Source organism: Canis lupus, chromosome 20 (genome assembly GCF_003254725.2).
Source record: "Canis lupus dingo isolate Sandy chromosome 20, ASM325472v2, whole genome shotgun sequence".
NCBI lineage: Eukaryota > Metazoa > Chordata > Mammalia > Carnivora > Canidae > Canis > Canis lupus.
Window position 1 is genome coordinate 58,310,605 of NC_064262.1, and position 19,774 is coordinate 58,330,378.

Genomic DNA, 19,774 nt, shown 5'->3' on the forward strand with positions numbered 1-19,774 from the left:
GTGTGTTCCAGCTGAAGGGGGATCTTTTATGCTCACCCTGGGAGCCTGTCAGTCTGGGCAGGCCGCCAGCGCCCCAGGGCTCCCGCACAGAGCGGGGAGGAGGCGGGCCCACCGAGCCTGGAGTGGGAGAGGCGGGCCTGGACTGGGAGTCACCTTGGGGGGGGTCTCAGCCCCTCCCTGGGCCCTGGGGACCCGGCCCCCAAGTCCTGACGACTCCTCCCCGTCCCACAGGCTCCATCCTGGACAGCCACCAGCCCCCCGGTCTCTCCCACCCCCTCTCCACACTCGGCCAGGGCGCAATGCCCTGCATTCGTTCAACAAACATTTATTCAGCACCAGTGGGCTGGGACCCGGGCCACGGGCACCCTGCTGCGAGGTGGGCGGAAGGACACTCACCATAGTAAACCTTACATTTAATAGATACGACAAATCCCTTGGAAGGTGGTTAAGCGCTACACAACTCAGAGCCAGAGAGGGAAGACAAAGGTGCTGGGGCTGAGGTCCCGAGGCCTCCCCGGGGGGAAGGTGATGTCTGAAGGGAGGGCTGGTGTCACGTGGACATTTGTGGGAAGAGCGTCTGGCAGGTGGCAAAGGCCCTGAGGCAGGAGGGTGACTGGCTTGTGGGACAACAAAGGCTGTTGAGGCTCCCGGGGTGGGTGGACGCTCAGACGGCGGAGGGTGCACGGCTGTGAGACCCCGAGTTCACAACAGTCTGCGGCCTGAAGCTGCCTTTGCTAAGAAGCCCCGATCCCATCAGCTGAGCATTACTGGGCCCCAGCACGGGCTCTGAGGGCACCTCCCGACCAACCCTGCGTCCTCTCTAGTCGGGGCAAGTCCAGGTGCAAAGGCCCGAGGCCCCGAGCTTGGGGACCCTCTGAGCATCAGGGGCCACCAGGAGAGCCCACCGCGGCTCAGGGACATGCTGTGTGATCAGCTGGCGGCAGGACCCCGGCTTCAGTCTGGGAGCCACCCGCGCCAGCACCTTGCCCAGGGCGGCCAGTGACGGCAGGCGGGGCATCCCACCACCTGGTTCCCAGTGTCACACGGCCCAGCTGGGGTCCCCGGGTCAGCCAAACGCAGATTCACCGGGACTCTCCTTTCCCTACAGAAACCGCACTCCCCAGCAAGTGGGAGGGCCAAACTGATGACCCCAACACCTCTGTCCCATCTTCTCTGCTGCCGGGTGAGGCCCCCAAATCGCTCCTTTGCTGCTGACCTGAGAGCCCTTGGGGGCCCCCACTGCAAGGGGCAGGGGTCTGGGACAAGTGTCCCCGTCTGTGGGCCCAGGGTCTGGGACAAGTGTCCCCGTCTGTGGGCCCAGGGACGCCGCGGGGCACATCGCTCGTGCCCTGCTCCTCTGCCCCCCGATCCTGTGCTGTCTCCATCCCACTGTGGGGGAACTGAGGCTGAGCCGGATGGATGGAGGCTTCAGGGCTCGGAGGGCGACCTCGTGGGGGCGTCTCCGCGGGTCAGGAGGCTGAGCCTCAGCCGCCTTGCCTCAACCCCCCACAGGTCCTGCTCCAGGAAACCCCTCTGGGACCCAAGGCTCTGCCCCCCCGCACTGGGCCCCGGGGCCCTGGCTTCCCAGAGGACACCCCCAGGAACCCCCGACTTCGGGGGAGCTTGGAGGTTGCCCCTGAGCCCTGGCAGCGCCCCCAGGGATGGGCCAGCTCATCAGGGCCCCCCGACCGCTGCCCGTCCACCAAGGACCCCAACCCCAGCTGTGCCGGGGCTGCTCAGTCAACGTCGCAGAGGGACCAGGAGGAAGGCGCATCCTCCACCCCCCGGTGTGCGCGGCTCGTGCCCCAGGGCGCCCTAGGGCTTAGGGAGGCTGGCCCAGGCCTGTCCAGCAGGGGGCAGCGGGGTCTACAGGGCCAGGCGGGTGCAACCCCAGAGGCCTTCTGTAAACGAGGGGCTCCCGTGGCCTCCAAACCCTGCTCAGTGGCAGGCGCGTAGCTCCCTCTGACGGCCAGCGGGAAGGGCCAGGCCCACAGCCCCCCAGGCCAAGGTGTGGGGCCCCATAAAGGACCCTGTTCCGGCCACAGAAGCCCAGGGGAACCACCTGCCGTTGCCTGGAGGCCCAAGCATGTGGCCAGCCGGGTGGACACGCTAGGCGGCCCGGGGCCTGAGAAAGCCACCCCCGGGGGCCGGGCCTCCCACCCGTGGCTCGTGGGCCGACCCCCTCTTCACACTGTTGTGCGGGATCTAACTTGCCAGCCTTGAAAAGGACCAATCTCCCCCCGAACCCTGATTTCTGGCCGCTCTGGGACCTCAGCTCTGGCCGGGCCAGAGGCCTGTGCCCAGGTCCACAGGGGAGGCGCTGGGTCAGCTCAGGCCCTAGGTGGGCAGCGGGGTCCCCTTCTCTGAGAAGCTTCCCCTCTGGTACCAGGCGGGGGCCTCAGTGGCAAGGCCCTGCCTCCTCCTGTTCCCAGAGCACCACCCAGCACCACCCAGTGTCCAGACTGTCCTTTCCCCCAGGAGTCAGGCTGGGCTCAGCCGAACAGGGACCCCTCGTCCTGGGGGCCAGTCTCAGAAGGGCCACCTCTGTCACCACGGGTGGCACTGCCCGTCCAGGCTGGGCCCACTAGTGGGGTCCTGGACACCCCCCGCTCCCCAGACACCACTCACACCACAGGGAACCTCTGGCCTGGGGCAGGCAGGTGCCAGGCAGCTGTGGGTCTGGGTCTGGGTCTGGTCCTGTCCGGGGGGACCCACCGGAAGGAGTCCCGGGCCCCGTGGACGTAGGAACCTAGCTCACACCCGCCACGGGGCCAAGTCCTTCTCTGAACACGCCCATGGCCCCCATGGTCCTCTGCCCCCCACATCCCATCCCTACCCTTAGCCTTCATCCTGGGAACAAAGCTCCTGGCCAGCCGGTCAGCCCCTCCCATGCACCCCAACTGCACCCCAGGACTCAGCACCAGGGGCACTCCCACCCCCACAAGCTCTCCAGAAGACGCAGGCGGTGTGCACAGGAGCCCGAGAACGAGACGGGTCAGGCTTTCTTTATTGGTGAGCAGGCAGGTGGCGGGCGAGTCGGGAGCTGGGGAGCAGCTGGGGAATAGCTGGGGAGGGGGTCCTGCAGCTGCCATAACAGCAGACCCGCAGCACTGGTGGCCAGGCAACTCCCCTGCAACCGGGTGGATGGCAGGAGCGGGGAGGGACGGGGAGGGACGGGGAGGGGCGGGCGGGGCCCGCCAGCAGCCACGTGGTCAGAGCCGTCCCACGCACAACACAGACCCGAGGCAACCCGCCAGCCAGGACTTGGGCAGGCAGGATGCTTGCACCTGCACCGTGCACGGCCTGTGACCCTGCACAGGGGTCCCAACAAGGCCCAGCAGCCCCAGGAGGTAGAGCCCCAGAGATGGGCCAGTCCGTCCTCCACGACCCCCACGAGGGGAGAGGAGGCTAGATGCCCAAGGGACGCCGAAGGACGGGTGGCTGGGCCCGGAGGGGCGGGCGGGAGGGCGGTGGGGGGCCGGCGAGGGGACAGCGGGCAGGGGTGGCCGAGCAGACGAGGGGAGGACAGGAGTCTCGCAGGAAGCTCACGGCTCCCCTGAGACACTCACAAAATGTTTAAAAAGGAAAAACCCCCTAAAGAATGGAATTCTATGTAGAAAACCCTAGTTTAGTTTAAAAAAGGAAAGAAAAGTGTGATCTGACCCACGGTGTGTGGTCTGCTTTCGTGGGGCGGGTCTCCTGTGAGAGGAAAGAACGTGGAATCTGCAGACACCAGCCGCTGAGCTGCTCGCGGCTGCTCCAGGCGGAGGCGGGAGGCCTGTGCAGGGCGGGACGGAGGCTCAGACCCCAGCCCGAGGCCCGGGGCCCCCACCCCCTGCACCCTCCACGCCTCACCTCAGTTGGCGTTCCGCTGGCGAACGTTCTTGCCTTTGTCGTTGACGTGCCCACTGCTCTTCCTGGGGAGAGGAAGGACGGCTCCCGAAGCTCAGGAGGGCAGGACGGCGGCCCCAGCCCCACCACGTGCCCACTGGAGGGCCAGCAGCCCCGCTAGCCCTGCCCAGGGGAGCCCGCCCGCCCGCCCGAGGCCACGACTTACAGAGGAGCAGAGCCCGTGTCCTCGTCTGTGTGGATGCGCAGCCACATGCAAGAAGAGGACAGGCCGTGAGGAGTGGTCCCCGGACAAGGCCCCTAGCAGGGTGACACGGGTCCTACAGGCCCCGCCCTCAGTGTCCCTTACTGTAAATCCAGGGGCCAGCCCTGCCCCCAGGACATGTACCCTCCAAATGAGCTGTCGGGGTCACGGCCCTCAGGCGCCAAGCCACTGCCACAGGCCTGGGCAGAGCAGCGGAGGGCACAGTGGGGCAGATGAGGCCTCAGGCCAGCAGCCCCCAGCTGGGGACCCTCAACCCCGCAGCACCCTCGTCTCCCGCGCTCCTGGACGGTGGCCCAGCCTCCCCCCAACAACCAAACAGCGCGTGAAGGGCGTGTGAGCTCACCATCCAGGACCTCATCCGGCTTCCGCCGCTTCTCATAGATGAAGATGACGGTGACCAGCACCAGGACTTCGGCCACGATGCCCAGGAAGGGCCAGAGGGCGGCGAAGCGGTTTCGCACGCGCAGCACGATGACGGCCTGGCTGGTGCCCTCTGAGTTCGTGCCGTTGCACACGTACTTGCCAGGATCGGTCTCCAAGTCCAGGTTGCTGATGCGCAGCTCCGTCTTTGTCTCCGAGGACACGACCAGGAACTTGCTCTGGGAGCTGTTGCTGATGACCTAGGGGCAGGCGGACCTTGTAGGGGCTGAGGCCAGCCTCACCCACCCGCCCCTGGCAGGCGCGGGTCTCACCTGGTCCCCAGAGCTTTCCACCTTGTACCACACCCAGTCGGTGACCGGGGGAAAGGAGTCCGACCTGCAGCCCAGCACGACCGTCTCCCGCTCGGTGGCATGCTCCGACTTTTTCACAGCCTTGATGTTGGGGAGCCCTGCAGGGGAGACCGAGCAAGGCGGGCACCTGAGCCCCCTCCCTGGGGGTTCCACTAGCCCCCGCCCCCCAGATGCGCCCGAAGGCCTGCCGAGCTCACCCCTCACTTCGATGCTGCTCTTGCCCAGAAGCTCTGGGAGGAAGATGCACGAGTACTCCCCCGAGCGCTCATCCGAGTCCACCCTGCAAGCAGACGCGTGGCCATGAGCGGGGCGCACAGCAGAAAACCATCCCGTCCTGAGTTAAGGCTGCAGGTGACTCCCACGGGAGCCAGAGCAAGGCCTGGTCAGGTGGTCCCAGGAGGGACGAGGAGGTGCGGGCACAGCACAGGGACCTGGTCCCACCCCACGACCCTCTGTGCCCAGCCACCAAGCCACCAGAAACAGGACTGAGCTTCTGGCTGGCTCGGGATCCAACTAAGATGAGGCTTCAGAGTGGGGCGAGCGGGGCGGCCTGGAGCGCCCGAGACCTGTGAGCCGGGGACTCAGGGGTTCCAGGCCAGGAAGAAGCCAGTCAGCCCACCCACCCCAGCCGGCACCGGAGAAATAAGGGAAGGGTCTCGAAGGCGGGTCCTATACTCAGCAGCCATCAGCCCCTCCCTGGACCCCCGGCCTTGGCCACCTCAGTGCCCAGGGTCGGAGCAGGGCTACTGTCCGACATCTGTCCAATGCAAGCCCACTGACCACAGCCTTCACCACGACTGACCAGAGGCCGTGGGCAGTAACAACACGTCAGAGCAAGCAGAGCGCAGGTAGGGGTCTGGGGTGACACCCGCAGGCTGAAATGGGGGGCCTGGTGTCTCCGTGGGCCCGGGGGCAGGCTGGGGCACTGTCTCAACCCCACTCACTCATACTCCGTCTTCGGGTCAGGGAACGTGTCTTCCTTGAGCACCCTGTCCCCCTTCACCCAGCGGTGGCCGGTGATCTCAGTGGTGCTGCGGTTCAAGGAACAGGTAAGGCGTATCTTGGAGCCAATGTCCTCCACAGAAGTCAAGATCTCGCTTCCTGGGGGTCACACGAGAGGACGTGAGCAAAGGGATCAGGGCAAGAAAGGACCCAAACCCAGAGCCCCACGCCACCTGCCCACGAGGCCTGAATCACACCCAGTGCTGCCCGCCGAGTGAGAGGGGCCCGGGGTCTGAAGAGCTATCGTGTCAGAACAGGGGCCTTGATGCAGGTCCCTGTCGGGAACAGGACCCGATGACCACCCTGGGTCCAGGGACAAGGACCGAGACCTCGACTGCTGGGTCCAGCCCCAGCACACACCTGAAATTCCTTTTTTAAAAGGTAAACCTGGGATCCCCGGGGGGCTCAGCGGTTGAGCATCTCCCCTCAGCTCAGGGAGTGACCCCGGGGTCCCAGGATCGAGTCCTGCACTAGGTTCCCTGCGGGAGCCTGCTTCTCCCTCTGCCGGTGTCTCTGCCACTCTCACGAATAAATAAAATGTTAAAAAAAAAGAAAAAAAAAAAGGTAAACCTAGGGGCGCCTGGGGGAGCTCAGTGGGTGAAGCCTCTGCCTTCAGCTCGGGTCGTGATCTTGGGGTCCTGGGGTCGAGCCCCATGTTGGGCTCCTGGCTCACCGGCCGTCTGTTTCTCCCTCTGCCCCAACTCTTGAATGAATGAGTGAATGAATGATAAGCCTACCCCTGCCCAGGCCACCATCCCCTTGCTGGACGCTCCTGCAGATCCCCCCACCAGAGCAAGGCATCTGAGGTGGGGGCAGGGGGCCTCTCCCGGACGGCACTCTCCTCCAGAGCATCAGGGACTCCACTCCCACTTGCCACTAAGCCACTAGAGATGGCCCAGATGTTGTGGGTGGCCCCGTGGCCCTTCCGTCCAATTTCCAGCTAGGCAAACTTCCCCACTGGTTCAAGATGTTCACTTTAGAAAGTGAAGTGTGGAAATCACCTAGAACAGACGGGGAGCGGCCTGCTGGGGCAGTAAAGCTTGACCATGGAGGGCCCTCTGCAGGGAGCAGCTCCCCACAGGGACCAGAGTCCCGGGAGGATGCAGCCGCGAGAATGGGCCAGGGGGAGGGCCCCTCACCTGGGTCCACATCAGAGCCCTATCCCAGGGCCTGCAGCACGGGCCTTGGGGACACCATCGTGCCCACCCTGTCCCCTGGCCGCCTCCTCCAGGAGCAGTCTCAGTGCAAGCGTTAGCATCCGTCACCCAAACTCAAGTGCCCCAGAGGCCTTCCTTCTAGAAGGTCAGAGAATGTGGGCACAGACAAGGCCACCCCAGGGCAGTTGGCAATAAGCCTTTTCCCACTTAGTTTACACCTACAGGTTAAAGTTGGGTGAAAACTCAGGAGATGGAAGTACCAACAAAAGACTGGCGCCCTCATCCACACAGACACCTGGTCATTAAGAAAACTCAACCTGAGGGGGCGCCTGGGGGGCTCAGGAGGTGAGGCCTCTGCCTGCAGCTCGGCTCGTGATCCCAGGGTCGAGCCCCATCGGGCTCCCAGCTCAGCGGGGCATCTGCTTCTCCCTCTCCCTCTGCCCCCCCCCCCGCCCCCGCTCATGCTCTCTTAAACAAATAAATTATTCAAAAAAAGAAAAAAAAAAAGAGAAAGAAAATTTAACCTGGAAACCCAAGGGCAGCAGCACTCTTTACCGGAGGGGGTCACAGCAGGGCCGCTTCCTAGAACGACTCACGGACGGAAAGCACGTCTCCCCCTCAGAGTCCCTGGCACGTGCATCCGCCGTGGGCTGACAGCTCCCCTCCCGACCCCCCATGAACCCGACCCGCGGGCTCTGGCTCCCCAAGATGCATTTCCAGTGTGTGTGTGGGGGGCGGTGGCCTCTCTGTGTGAAGCCTGGGACGGAGGCCAGTGGGGGACAGGACGCGAGGTCTCAGAACTGCAGGCAGGCAGGGGAAGAGCCAGACAGGAAGTGCACAGGCCCCCCTCCGGTGCCCCAGGCAGCCCCTCCTGCGCGCATGCTGGCCTACAGATGCACACGCGTGTGTGCAAACTCACACCCGTCACACACATGCACGTGCTCACAGCCGCATGGCCGGTAGCACAGGCTTTCTGCTCCGGGGCAAGGTGGGACGTGCCCCAGGGTCCTGGGGTAGATGGACCCTCATCCCCCGACCCGGGGTAGCCCAAAGGCCGCTTGCAGGACTCAGGACGGGCACAGCTACAACCAGACAGAGGCGTGAAGCCAGAAGAGGAGTGAAACCCTCCTGTGGCGGTGCCGTCTCTACACAAGGATCACCTCCCAGTAAGCCGCATTTCTCAGGAGTCACGATTTCCCAAGATTGCAAAACCAACCCCTCTGTGCAGAGCCGGGAGCGGTGAGTCAGGGCACGAAGCGAGGCCAGAGAGGGGCCTCCTCCCAGACAGACAGGGCCTCCTCTCCAGAGCCTCAGGACTCGCGTCTCTGCCGTGTCCCCTGACCCGGAGGCTGCTGGGAAGGTCGGATCTCGGCCCGGCTGCACCCCTGTCTCCCGGGAGAGAAAGTAGTGCCCAAGGCCACAGGCTTGAGGGCTACTTCCAGGAGGGGGCAGGGGCTGCAGGGGCTCAGAGAGGGGCCAAGGCAGGGCATCCCCATCCCGTCTCAGAGGAACCACAGGCTGACACCCCTGCCCTGACCGAGGCACCCCAGGAATTCACAGGGGCAGGAAGGAAACAGGGAGAGAGCCTGAAAAGCGAAGACTCTGTTTTGGCCCAAGTGACTGTGACCCACGTTCTCAAGTCAAGTCACCTTCATCTAAAAACAGCCACCCCTCCTCCACGCCCTGAGGCAGCCGGGCAGGGCACCCAGCCAGGCAGGCCTTATGGTAAACAGCCCAGGAGCTGGGAGGAGGCCCCAGCGCCCAGCCTCCTCCCACCCACCTCGGCAGGCAGCTCTGCTCAGGTAGGAGGAGCAAGAGAACATTTCTGGGATGCCAGCCATAGGCTCTGGGCCTCCCCCCTCCCCTCCATCTCACCAGGAGGCGGCTCCCGCTCCCTTCACCTGAGGCTCAGAGGCCAAATCCACCGCCTGCAGGACTCAGCTAGCAACCTGGGGCCCGCCTGTGCCCTCCCCAGCAGGCCTGCCAGGACGATGGGACCCTCGACAGTCCCAGTCCCTGTCCCTGTCCTGGGCCTTGGCCAACACGGGCGCCAACCTGCCAGGCATGTGCTGCGTGAGTTGAGGAAAGCCACTGCTGGCAGCGTCCCCTGAAGCAAGCGTCTGGGACACTGACCCAGACAGGAGAGGCGCACGCTGTCAATAATTCACCCGTCCCAGGGGAAAAAGGACCATGGCATTCCTGGGAGTTCCCGGGAAAGGTGGAACTATCAAAGGTGATACAAAACAGGGCCTGGGGGCGGGGGGGGGGGGGGGGGGGGGCCTCAGTGGGTGAGCGTCTCCTTTGGCTCCGCTCTGATCCCAGGGTCTGGAGGTCAAGCCCCATGACAGCAGGGAGCCTGCCTGTCCCTCTGTCTCTGCCCTCCACTCCCCACTCGTGCTCTGTCATATAAGTAAATAAATAAATAAAATACTTAAAAACAAACAAAGAGGGATCCCTGGGTGGCTCAGCAGTTGAGCATCTCCCTTCGGCTCAGGGTGTAACCCTGGGGTCCCGGGATGGAATCCCACATCAGGCTCCCTGCAGGGAGCCTGCTTCTCCCTCTGCCTGTGTCTCTGCCTAAAAAAAAACAAAAAACAAACAAAAAAAAACCACTAATGAAATACATGTCAAGATATTTCATTTAAAAAAAAAAAATTGGGATCCCTGGGTGGCGCAGCGGTTTGGCGCCTGCCTTTGGCCCAGGGCCCAATCCTGGAGACCCGGGATCGAATCCCACGTCGGGCTCCCGGTGCATGGAGCCTGCTTCTCCCTCTGCCTGTGTCTCTGCCTCTCTTTCTCTCTGTGTGACTATCATAAAAAAAATTAAATAAATAAATAAATAAATAAATAAATAAATAAATAAATAAATAAATAAATAAAAATTGAGGAAGAAGCAAGCACAGACACGGATCCCAGGTGGGCTCAGTGCAGAGACCGCCCACCCGCTACAGGCTGCGGGAGAGGGGGCAGGGGTCCTCCCGGCCTCCTGGCTGGAGCGCTGGTGACTGAAGCCAGGAATGAGGTAGAGACGCGCTTCCCCCTCTGACAGACGGGCGAACTCAGGAAAAGCACGAGTCCTCCTCCACGCCCCGCGGGCCGGGGCCACCAGCCACGCAGAGCGACTCCCCAAGGCTGGCGCTGCCAGAAACAGCAGCCTATTCTCCGCGTCCGGCGAGCCTGCGGGCTCCTGAGTCCGGCAGGGACCCGCTGGCAGTGGATAGTGGGCAGCGCGCCCGCCAGGGCCCAAGGCCCTCGCCCGGAGGCTCTCATAAACCGTCTGAGGAGGAGGAGGAGGACGGAGGCCAAGCGAGTCAAGTGGGTCAGGGGTAAGCGGGTGAAGCTCCGCGGGAGGCCCAGACCCTTCCTGCACTTTGTTCCCTACCTGCCATCCCTGGAAATCTTTAACCCAGAGCCACACGGGAAGTCTCAACCCCGGGAAGAACCCGTCCTGCTGTGTGTCCCCCGACACTCGGGCTCCCACCCAGCTTCTTTCTCCCCGTCGGTCCGACCCCCAAACGCTGCCCAGTCCCCAAGGCCTCCGCGGAACCGGACGCTGTGTGAGCTGAACACAAGGCTCTGCACGCTCCCTGCTCCTGCCCGGACCCGGGCTGCCCGGGCGACCTCGCGGCGACCTTGGGGCACCTCCCCTCCGCAGCCGGGCCTCAGTTTCCAGCCCCGGAAAAGGACAGGGTGGGCAGGACGCCACCTCCTCCCCCGGCTCTGCAGGCGGACGAGCCCGCCCGGCGCCCAAGGGCTCAGCGCGCCGCGCGACACCGGGGGCAGGAGCCTCCCGAGCAGCTCCGGGCCCGAAATCCTGCCAAGAATGACAATCCCTCCAGGCCCCGCAGGCTGCAGGCAACCCCCGCCCAGACCCCCGGGAGCCCCCGCGCCGACCCCCGGGAGCCCCCGCCCCGACTCCCGCGAGCCCCCGCGCCGACCCCCGCCCCCACTCCCAAGAGCCCCGCGCCGACCCTCGGGAACCCCCGCGCCGACCCCCGGGAGCCCCCGCCCCGACTCCCAAGAGCCCCCGCGCCGACCCCCGCGAGCCCCCGCGCCGACCCCCGCCCCCGCCCCGAGCCCCTGCGCCCCGCGCCGACCCCCACGAGCCCCCGCGCCGACCCCCGCCCCGACCCCCAGGAACCACCGCGCCGACCCCCGCCCCGACCCCCAGGAACCACCGCGCCGACCCCCAGGAGCCCCCGCGCCGACCCCCAGAAGCCCCCGCGCCCTCCCCGCGCCTCCCGCTCCGCCCCCGCCCGCGTCCGTCCCGACGCTCACCTGCCCCGGAGCCGCCCCCGGCGCCCAGCAGGGCCAGCGCCAGCACCACGAGCCCCCGAGCCGCCATGCCGCCGCCGTCCGTGCCGACCCCGCCGCCAACCGCCGCCCGCGGCGCTATAAGAACCTGAGGGGGGCCCGGGCGCGCGCGCGCAGGGCGACGCCGCGGGGCGGGGACGCGCACGGCACGCCGGTCGGCCCTCCTGCGCACGCGCGCGGAAGCACGTATACACGCGCTGGCCCGAGCGGGCGCGGGCGGACGCACCACGTGACCCCGGAGGCCCCGCCTCGCTGCCTGGGGGCGTGGCTGCGTTGCTAGGAAACGGGGGCGTGGCCTGCGCTGGGCCCCTCCTCCCTTTCTGCAGCCTCAGACTGTGACGTCAGAACTGGGGGGGAATCCTCCCAGGTGGTTGACAGCTCGCTTTATATCGTGTGTGTTTTATCCCAGTACGGAAGGGGAAAAAAGCATTAAGGGAGGGGGTTAGGGATCCCTGTGAGCAGGTGGGACGTCGCGCTGGGCTGGGGCGGGCTGGCGGATTTAGCAAATAAAAATACCTGGATGGCAGTTAAGTTTGAATTGCAGATGGAGAATGAGTAATTTCCTGGTACAAGGATCCCGGGCAGTATCTGGACGCAGTTATGCCAGGAAAAGCATTCGCCGTTTATCTGAAATTCAGATTAACTGGCTGTGCCGCATTTTGCCTGGAAAACCTACCGTGAGGTCCCTATGTTTTACAACAAATACATTTTATTTTTTTATTTTTTAAGATTTTACTTATTTTTTTATTTTTTAAGATTTTATTTTATTATCTTTTTAAAGATTTTATTTATATATTCATAAGAGACACACAGAGAGAGGCAGAGACACAGGCAGAGGGAGAAGCAGGCTCCATGCAGGGAGCCCGATGCGGGACTCGGTCTGGGGACTCTGGGGTCACGCCCTGAGCCCAAGGCAGACGCTTAACCACTGAGCCCCCCAGGTGCCCCTTTAAGGTTTTATTTTTAATAATAGTGGTATTCTCTACACCCGACGTGGGGCTCGAACTCGCAACCCTGCGATCAGAAGTCGCGTGCTCCGCCCAACCCACCCAGCCAGGCGCCCGTACCGCAAACACTTTTCGAAATGACAAAATGATTTCTTTTTTTTTTTTTTTTTTGACAAAATGATTTCAAACAAAAACCAGGTAGTGTCACCTTGACGACTTTGGCTCAGGCAGTGGTTTCTTATATACGACAGCAAAAGCATGAGCGACAATCAATATCTAAACAGAACTTCATCAGGATTAAACAGCTGGTGCTTCAAAGAACTGCAAGGAGGAAGTGAGGAAATGGCCCGCAGGCCGGGAGAAAGCACGGGTACATCACGTGTCCCAGGAGGGCCTTACATCTAGAAAATATAAAAAACACTTACAACTGGATTTAAAACACGGACAAATAATCCAATTAAAAACAGACAAAGGACCCGAATGCGACACTTGTCCAAAGAAGACATGCACGGGGGGCACTAACCATGAAGAGGTGCCGTCGTGAGCCATCAGGGAACGCAAATCACAGGCGGCCCTGCTGGAAGCAAGAAAATCACAAGCGTTGGCGGGCGAGGACCCAGAGCCCCCCATGCGGCTGAGAGGAAGGGACGGGGACACGGGTGCAGCCGCGGCGGGTCACGCCCCAGCAGTTCCCGCTCCACCCAGCGCCCCGACTGCTGTGTGTGCACCCCAGGGTGGGCAGCTGCACCCAGGCTCCCCGCATCCCCCGCAGCCCCGGTGCCTCTTCCCATTGTGTTCACCTGCTTGTGCTTTTCAAGACTGGCAGAGACCAGAGAAGCTCTGAAGAGGCGTCGACGTTCACGGGGAGACCTGTTCCTAAGGTGCCTCCCTCTGGGGACCAGGACGGGGATCCCCCGGTGTCCAGTGCAGTGGCCAAGGACTGGCGCATGCACCCTGCCCCGCCCGCTGTGCTCTCCCGGGCCGCCGCCCTGGGGACCCCCCCACCCCACACCCGCTCTTGGCCGCAACCTGCATGAGGGCGACGGCCGCCCCTCTGGGAGCCCCACCTGCTTTCTCCGCACGTCTCCCACGTGTCGTTAAGCTAAATGTTTGTTTCTCCCCCACTCGTGGGTGACGTCAGTTTAACCATTAGACCAGCGGGAGCACCCAGAAGGGAAGCAGGGGAGGTTTCCGCCCTCTGGGGGGAGCGGCCGTGAGCCGCGGAGCAGCAGCAGCCCCCGGAGGGGAGGGCAGCCTGGGAGAGCCCGGCAGTCACCCAGGAGGCGGCGCCCGAGGGGGAGGCTGAGCAGAGCCAGGGCCCAGGCCGACTAGAAAGTGCGATGGGAGAGAGGCCAGGACCTGCCTCAGCGCCGGGGAGCGGGAGCAGCGGCCGAGCAGAAGCCCTGGCCTGTGGGCCTCGGGCTGGACAAGGCCGCTGGGGGGGGGCGGGGGGGCGCAGAGCTACAGAGCTACGTGCAGAAGGAGCGGGAAGGCGGCCAGCTGGCTTCAAACTCCCTGGGCCCGGGTGGAATTCCGCGGCCCCCTCCCCTGCCCGCCCCGCGGGCTGAGGACAGATCTCGTGGGAAATATTAGGGCCGCCAGGCAGGCTCTGCTTTGTTTACAGATCGAGCTGTGCCTGGTCCCCTCCCCACCTGGTCCGCCCCCCAGACGCAAGAGCCCTTCTAGGGCCACTCCGGCAAGCACGGTGGCCAGATTTAGCAAATAAAAACGCAGGACGCCCAGTTATAGCTAATTTTCAGATTTAAAAAAAATTGATTTTCACAGCATAAGTCTGTGGCACGCGGTACCCGGGGGAAGACACCGGGTGTCCCGGCCTCTGCCCTGCTCCGAGGCAGCCCGGTTCCATCACCTGTGGTCGGCTCCCCCGCACACCGGCCACTCTGACCCGTGCGCAGCCCGAGCTCCCTGCCCGCCGGCAGTGCGCCGGGCCCTTCCTCGCTGCACCCCCGCCCCCGCGACCGAGGCCTGCACCCTCTCTGGGAGGGGCCTGCGCCCCAGGTCTGGACGTCTCCCTCAAACAGAACAGCCAGGATTGCAGGGCCCCTCCCCTGCCTGTCCTCCCTCGGGTCCAGCCGTCGGGTGGCAAAGCCCCGCGCGGCCCCGGCACCCCAGGCCCGTGTCCCCAGCCTCGCCGGCCGTGTGTCCCGCCGTGGTCCTGGCCGGCCGGGGATACCGCGGGCCGCTCAGGCAGAGGCCTGTCCCGCCCCGAAGCCCCGGACTGCATCCCCGCTGGGCACCGAGCGTTCCCTTGGGATCGCCGCCTCTCGAACTCAGAGCAGGGGCGGAGAACATCAGGTTTTCGTTGTGCGGCGCCCACCTGTCCGCTGCCGAGTCGTCTGGGCCCCGTGTTCCACGTGCGCCTCCCTGCACCGGCACAGCTCTAGCCCCAGCGCATCCAGGCCATGCGCAGGCTGGCGGGGGACCCTCCTCTTCGGGGTCAGGGAGCCCTGGGAGGGCGCGGGCCAGGGGGTTGTCATGCCAGGTCATGTCCATGTCATGTTATGTCATGTCCACGGGCTCTGGAAAGACGCCGGGCCCCAGGGGAGGGGGGCCTGGGAGGTCACCGGGAAAGGGGCGGGGGCCAGGGTGCAGGCCCGTGGGCGGGGTGCTGGGGCGGCACCCTGGGGGCGCCCGAGGGGTTCTCCTCCCCCCGCCTATGGCAACGAGCGGCAGGCGCCCACCTTTACGCTCAGGTGAGGGAGGAAGGGTCAAATGTGGGATCCACACTCCAGTCATGCCTCCGCGGGTGCGACCCCACCTGCAGGGCAGCGGCTGCTCCGGACCTGGACCCAGGGCGGTGCAGGCCCCACACCGCAGGCGGCCGTCCTGGGGCCCGTGGGCATCCCGGGGGCGGCCCAGGCTCCCCCCGCCCGTCCGCGTCCTGAGCTCACCACGCCCTGCCCCTCCCCGATGGGTGGCCTCGTCCCCGCCCGGCTCCCCTCCACGTGCCCATCACAGACCACGGGTGCTGACGGGTGTCCGTGTCTGTGCCAGGGTCTGTGGTGCCCCAGCCCACGGTCACGGGAGCCTCAGGAAAGGCCCTCATCTAGGCATAGGGCAGGGGTCACCAGGTGGAATGAGGTCACACTGGGTGGGGGGCTGTCCTGCAGCTGATGTCCTCACAGAAGGGGGGTCCTGACACAGAGCAGAGGCCACGGGACACAGAGGCAGACACAGGAGTGATCCGGGCACAAGCCAGAGGGACCGGGCCCCCGGGAGCTGGGGGAGCCGGGGTTGGGGGGGGACAGCCCAGCCTGACCTCCGGCCTCCGACTGTTTGACGCCTGCTCTCTGGCTTTGCCTTGGCCCCTGACGGCTCCTGCAGTGGCAGCGGCCCAGTGTCCTGTGGAAACGGCGGGGCCAGAGGCTGGAGCAGGAGCAGGGGCTGGGCCAGGGCCAGGGGTAGGGGCAGGGGCTGGGCCAGGGGCAGGGGCTGGGGTATCAGCTGGGGCAGGGGCAGGGGCGGGGGCAGGGGCAGGAACAGGGCTGGGGGCAGGGGCTGGGCCAGGGGCAGGGGTATCAGCTGGGGCAGAGCCAGGCCAGGGGCAGGGGCAGGGACTGAGGCAGGGCCAGGGGCAGGGGCAGGGACTGGGGCAGGGCCAGGGGCTGGGGTTGGGCCAGGGGCAGGGGCAGGGGTATCAGCTGGGGCAGAGCCAGGGGCTGGGGCAGGGGCTGGGCCAGGGGCAGGGGCAGGGACTGGGGCAGGGGCTGGGGCAGGAGCAGGGCCAGGGCCAGGGGTATCAGCTGGGGCAGGGGCAGGGACAGGGGCAGGGGCTGGGGCAGGGGCAGGAGCTGGGGCAAGGCCAGAGCCGGGGCCAGGGGTGGGGGCAGGGGCTGGGGCAGGAGCAGGGCCAGGGCCAGGGGTATCAGCTGGGGCAGGGGCAGGGACAGGGGCAGGGGCTGGGGCAGAGCCAGGGGCTGGGGCAGGAGCAGGGCCAGAGGCAGGGGCAGGGGCTGGGGCAGGGGCAGGGGCAGGGGCAGGGGCAGGGGCAGGAGCTGGGCCAGGGGCAGGAGCTGGGCCAGGGGCAGCTTCCTCCCCGGCGGGTGGGGCCCTTCTCCTTCCTCCGGGGCCTCCGGGCCTCCCTCCCGCTCACCTGGGGAGCAGTGGGGGGACCCCCGTGGGCCGGCAGGAACAGCTGGCGTGGGGAGATAAGCCGCCTGGTGCACGCCCTGCCCGGATGGCAGCCAGATGGAGGCCCCCAAGGCCGGGGCCGGGGAGGAAGCTGCTCCGGGCCTCCCTGCCTCTGAAGGGCCTCGTGGCCTTGGAGGCCGTCACAGAACAAAGGAGCCACAGCTCCCCGCGGGGCAAGGACGTGCTGGGGCCCTGGCACAGAGGCCGCGCTGGGCAGGACAGACAGGCCAGGACTGAAGCCTCCGCTGCTCACGGCCGCCAAACGCTGCCAAACAGCCCAGATGTCCGTGGGCAGGTGCAGGGAACACACGTGTGCGCCCCATGCGGGAGCCTGATCGGCCTCCGACGGGGGCGAGGCCCCCCCACGCCACCCCGGGGACGGACCCGAGCCCCCGACGCTCAGGGAGGGAACCGGACACAGGAGGCCCCACGGGGCGTGAGTCCATACGTGGACACGTGCCGGACGGGGAGGGGGCTCGGGGGGCCGGGGAGGGGGTGACGGAGTGGGGCGGGGGTGCCGTTGGGCTCACGGAAGGTTCTGGAGGTGCTGGGCGCACAGCCCTGTGAACATTCTCGCACCCAGGGAACGACGTGAATTGTGTCTCAATAAAGATGTGACGAAAAAATAAGAGACAGGAGTCGATCCTGGGATCTTTGTTGGGTGTCTCCCCGCCTGCCCCCCGCGCCCGCCCCCCAGCACCCCTGACACGGCCCGCCCCCCTCCCTGGCTGTGGCTCCAGTGCCGCCCCCAAGCCTGTCCCGGCAGAAGCTCTCGACCTCGCTGGTCTCCGGCGGGGGCGGAGTGCACCGGTGGGCCCCCCAGGCCAGCTGCCGGCCCTCGGCCCCTCCCATCCATCCTGGCGCCCGGCTATGCCAAGCTGGGGTGGGCGCCCCCGGGGTGTCAGGTCAGCGGGGGGGCACAGCGGCTGTGACGTGGCTGTCGGGGGCGGGGGGGGGCACAGCAGGGCCAGGAAGGTTTAGCCTTAGAGCTGCGGGGCGGGGTTGTGGCCGGTTCAGCCTGGCTGGACACCGGGCCCCTCGAGTCCCCCTGCTGGAGGCCACAGAGCACAGGTCACCCTGTGTGCCCGCAGGGGGGCCCAGACTCGGGGCACAGCCCAGCCCCCATGGCCACAGTTGCCTGTCCAGGACTCCCCGCAGCCTTCCTCCTGTTCTCCTGACGTGCTTTACCCCTCTTCCTGCCACCGGGCCTTTGCACATGCTGCGTTAGGCCTGGTCCTTGGTACCACCGCTGCCTGTGTGACCGTGGGCTGTCACTGACCCTCTCTGTGCATCACTCTCTGCAGTTGAGAAATGGGCTACTGCTGGGGTCAACCGCGGGCTTGTCGGGCGGCCCCCGCCTCGGCCGATGCCCTCGGGCCTCCCGCCCGGGGCTCCTGCCTGTGCTCGGGCCGGTTCTTGCAGCCGGCTGCCGGGCAGACCATGCAGGGAGCGATGTCGCAGGGCCAGCGTGACACTGGGCCAGGTCCTGAAGCGCCGTGGCCAGGGGACTGGGGCAGGTGAGTGGAGGGGGCGGGCAGGGGAGCAGGACGGGCCAGGCAGGTGGGGCCTGCGGGCCAGCCCCGAGTCCTCGCACCCGCCCCAGCTCACGTGTGGGCCCCGGGCGCAGGGCCAAGGTGGTGTTGGAGCGCGGGGGCCCCTGGGCAGAGGGGTCAGGGCGCGGGCGGTGGCCAGTGGGCAGCCGCCCAGGGCGAGGTTGGTGCCTCCTCACCTGGGACCCGTTCGGGGCTGGGCCCGGGACCCGACCCTCGCCAGTGCCCAGGCTACGGCACTCCAGGTGCCCCGCGTGAGCCTGTCTCCTGATCACGAGGCCGAGGGGCAGGCGGGCTCCGGAGGCCCCCACTGAGCGCCTGATCAAGCTGCGCCTGAAGCCCCCATCTCACAGGCTCATCAGGGACACGAGCACGGCTCCGAGCCTCCCTGGCCTCAGCGCCCCCCTGGCGGCCGATCTGGGACGGGTTTACCTGGTGGCGTCCTTGTGCATCAAGGCGTGGGTCCCCTTTGTGGGCCAGCGGGGCCCCTGGGCAGGTAGGGACGCATTCCTGCGGGGGTGTCCCTGATGCCGTGTCCCAGGGCCTCCCAGCCCCCCACCGTGAGGGCGCGGAGGGCGCGGAACAGGGCAGGCCCCCTAGGTCCTGGGCTCAGATGATGGGTCGGGCCGATCCCATCCAGCGCTGGTTCCCGGGGTTCCCCTGGGGTTCGGGGGTCAGCTCACTGAAGGCCGGGGTCTGGACCTCGTCCGCGGGGCTTTCACCCTGCTGGCCTGGGGGGCCCGGGGTGAGGGGAGCCCCCTGGGGTGAGCGGCCCTCCCAGGGGCTGAGCTGCGCAGGGCCGGCCCCCTGCAGGCTCCAGGGCACAACCCATTCCCTTGCCCCTGCGGCTTCCACAGACCCCAGAGGAGCGCACGGACATCTTTGGGGGTTACCTTGCTGACCACGGATCGGGGGACACAGAGTCTGGATGGGCCTGGATCCAGCTGTGCCTGAAACCCCTGTGGCCTTTCACTCACAGAAACCAATGAAATTCCTTTCTGCGCGTGTCGGTCTGAGATGGGGGTCTCGCCCTTCGCCGCTGGAGGGATCGCTGGGAAGGAGAGGCGGCCAGAGACGAAGGTCCCGACAGGCCGCTGAAGGCGCCCAGGAGCAGGGCTCGGGAGCGAGGCACCACCCACGTGCTCGTCTGACGGCGTCTGGCAGGCGAGGCCGGGCCCCGTCCTCACCCAGGGGGCTGTGTCGGGCCAGGGACAGCTTCGAGAAGAATCAGTATTTACAGAGTGTGTTATGCGTGCTTCCAGTTTACCCACGAGCGCCCGGCCCCGGGGAGGAGGCCCCGTCGGTGCCAGGGGTCCCACCCGGCAGACACGGGCTGCTGGGATCCCGGACACACGCAACACACTTCCTCAGTATTTTTAAGATTGTATTTATTTATTCCTGAGAGACCCAGGGGAGGCAGAGACCCAGGCAGGGGGAGACGCAGGCTCCATGCAGGGACCCTGATGCGGGACTCGATCCCAGGACCCGGGGACGCGCCCTGAGTCCAGGGCAGATGCTCACCGCTGAGTCCCCCAGGGGCCCTGTTTCCTTGGTGTTAAAGCAGCGCCCAAACATTGCACAGGACACACGCACTGCGCCGTCTGCATACAGCCACCGCGGTCTGACGTGTGCTACCCTCACCCCTCGGGCAGCCCCAGTCATGTCCCTTCAGGTCGCAGGACTGGCACTGAGTCGGGCCTGTGTGTGAGGCCTTCCCTGGCAGCTGAGTGGGGGGTGGTCTGCGGGGGACAGGACTCCTGTCAGCACCTGGGGTCCGGGTCCCCGCCTCAGGCCTGCGTCCAATCCT

General features: G+C 66.0%; 1 protein-coding gene across 3 annotated transcripts; it reads right to left on the minus strand.

Moving 5' to 3' along the window:
• Positions 1–2,990: 2,990 nt before the first annotated feature.
• BSG (basigin (Ok blood group)) lies at positions 2,991–11,442 on the minus strand. Of its 3 annotated transcripts, none has more exons than XM_049097674.1 (8): positions 11,283–11,442; positions 5,790–5,946; positions 5,043–5,125; positions 4,807–4,943; positions 4,458–4,734; positions 4,058–4,149; positions 3,856–3,917; positions 2,991–3,778 (listed from the first exon to the last, which is right to left on the minus strand). In XM_049097674.1, the coding sequence occupies exons 1-8, from the start codon at positions 11,347–11,349 to the stop codon at positions 3,634–3,636; spliced, it is 1,020 nt and encodes a 339-aa protein (XP_048953631.1). In that variant the 5' UTR covers positions 11,350–11,442; the 3' UTR covers positions 2,991–3,633. The 3 variants fall into 3 exon arrangements, with proteins under 3 accessions (XP_048953631.1, XP_048953632.1, XP_025312411.1); XM_025456626.3 differs by having other exon boundaries at positions 3,608–3,778; positions 4,058–4,082; XM_049097675.1 differs by lacking the exon at positions 4,058–4,149 and having other exon boundaries at positions 4,432–4,734.
• Between the last annotated feature and the right edge of the window lie 8,332 nt (positions 11,443–19,774).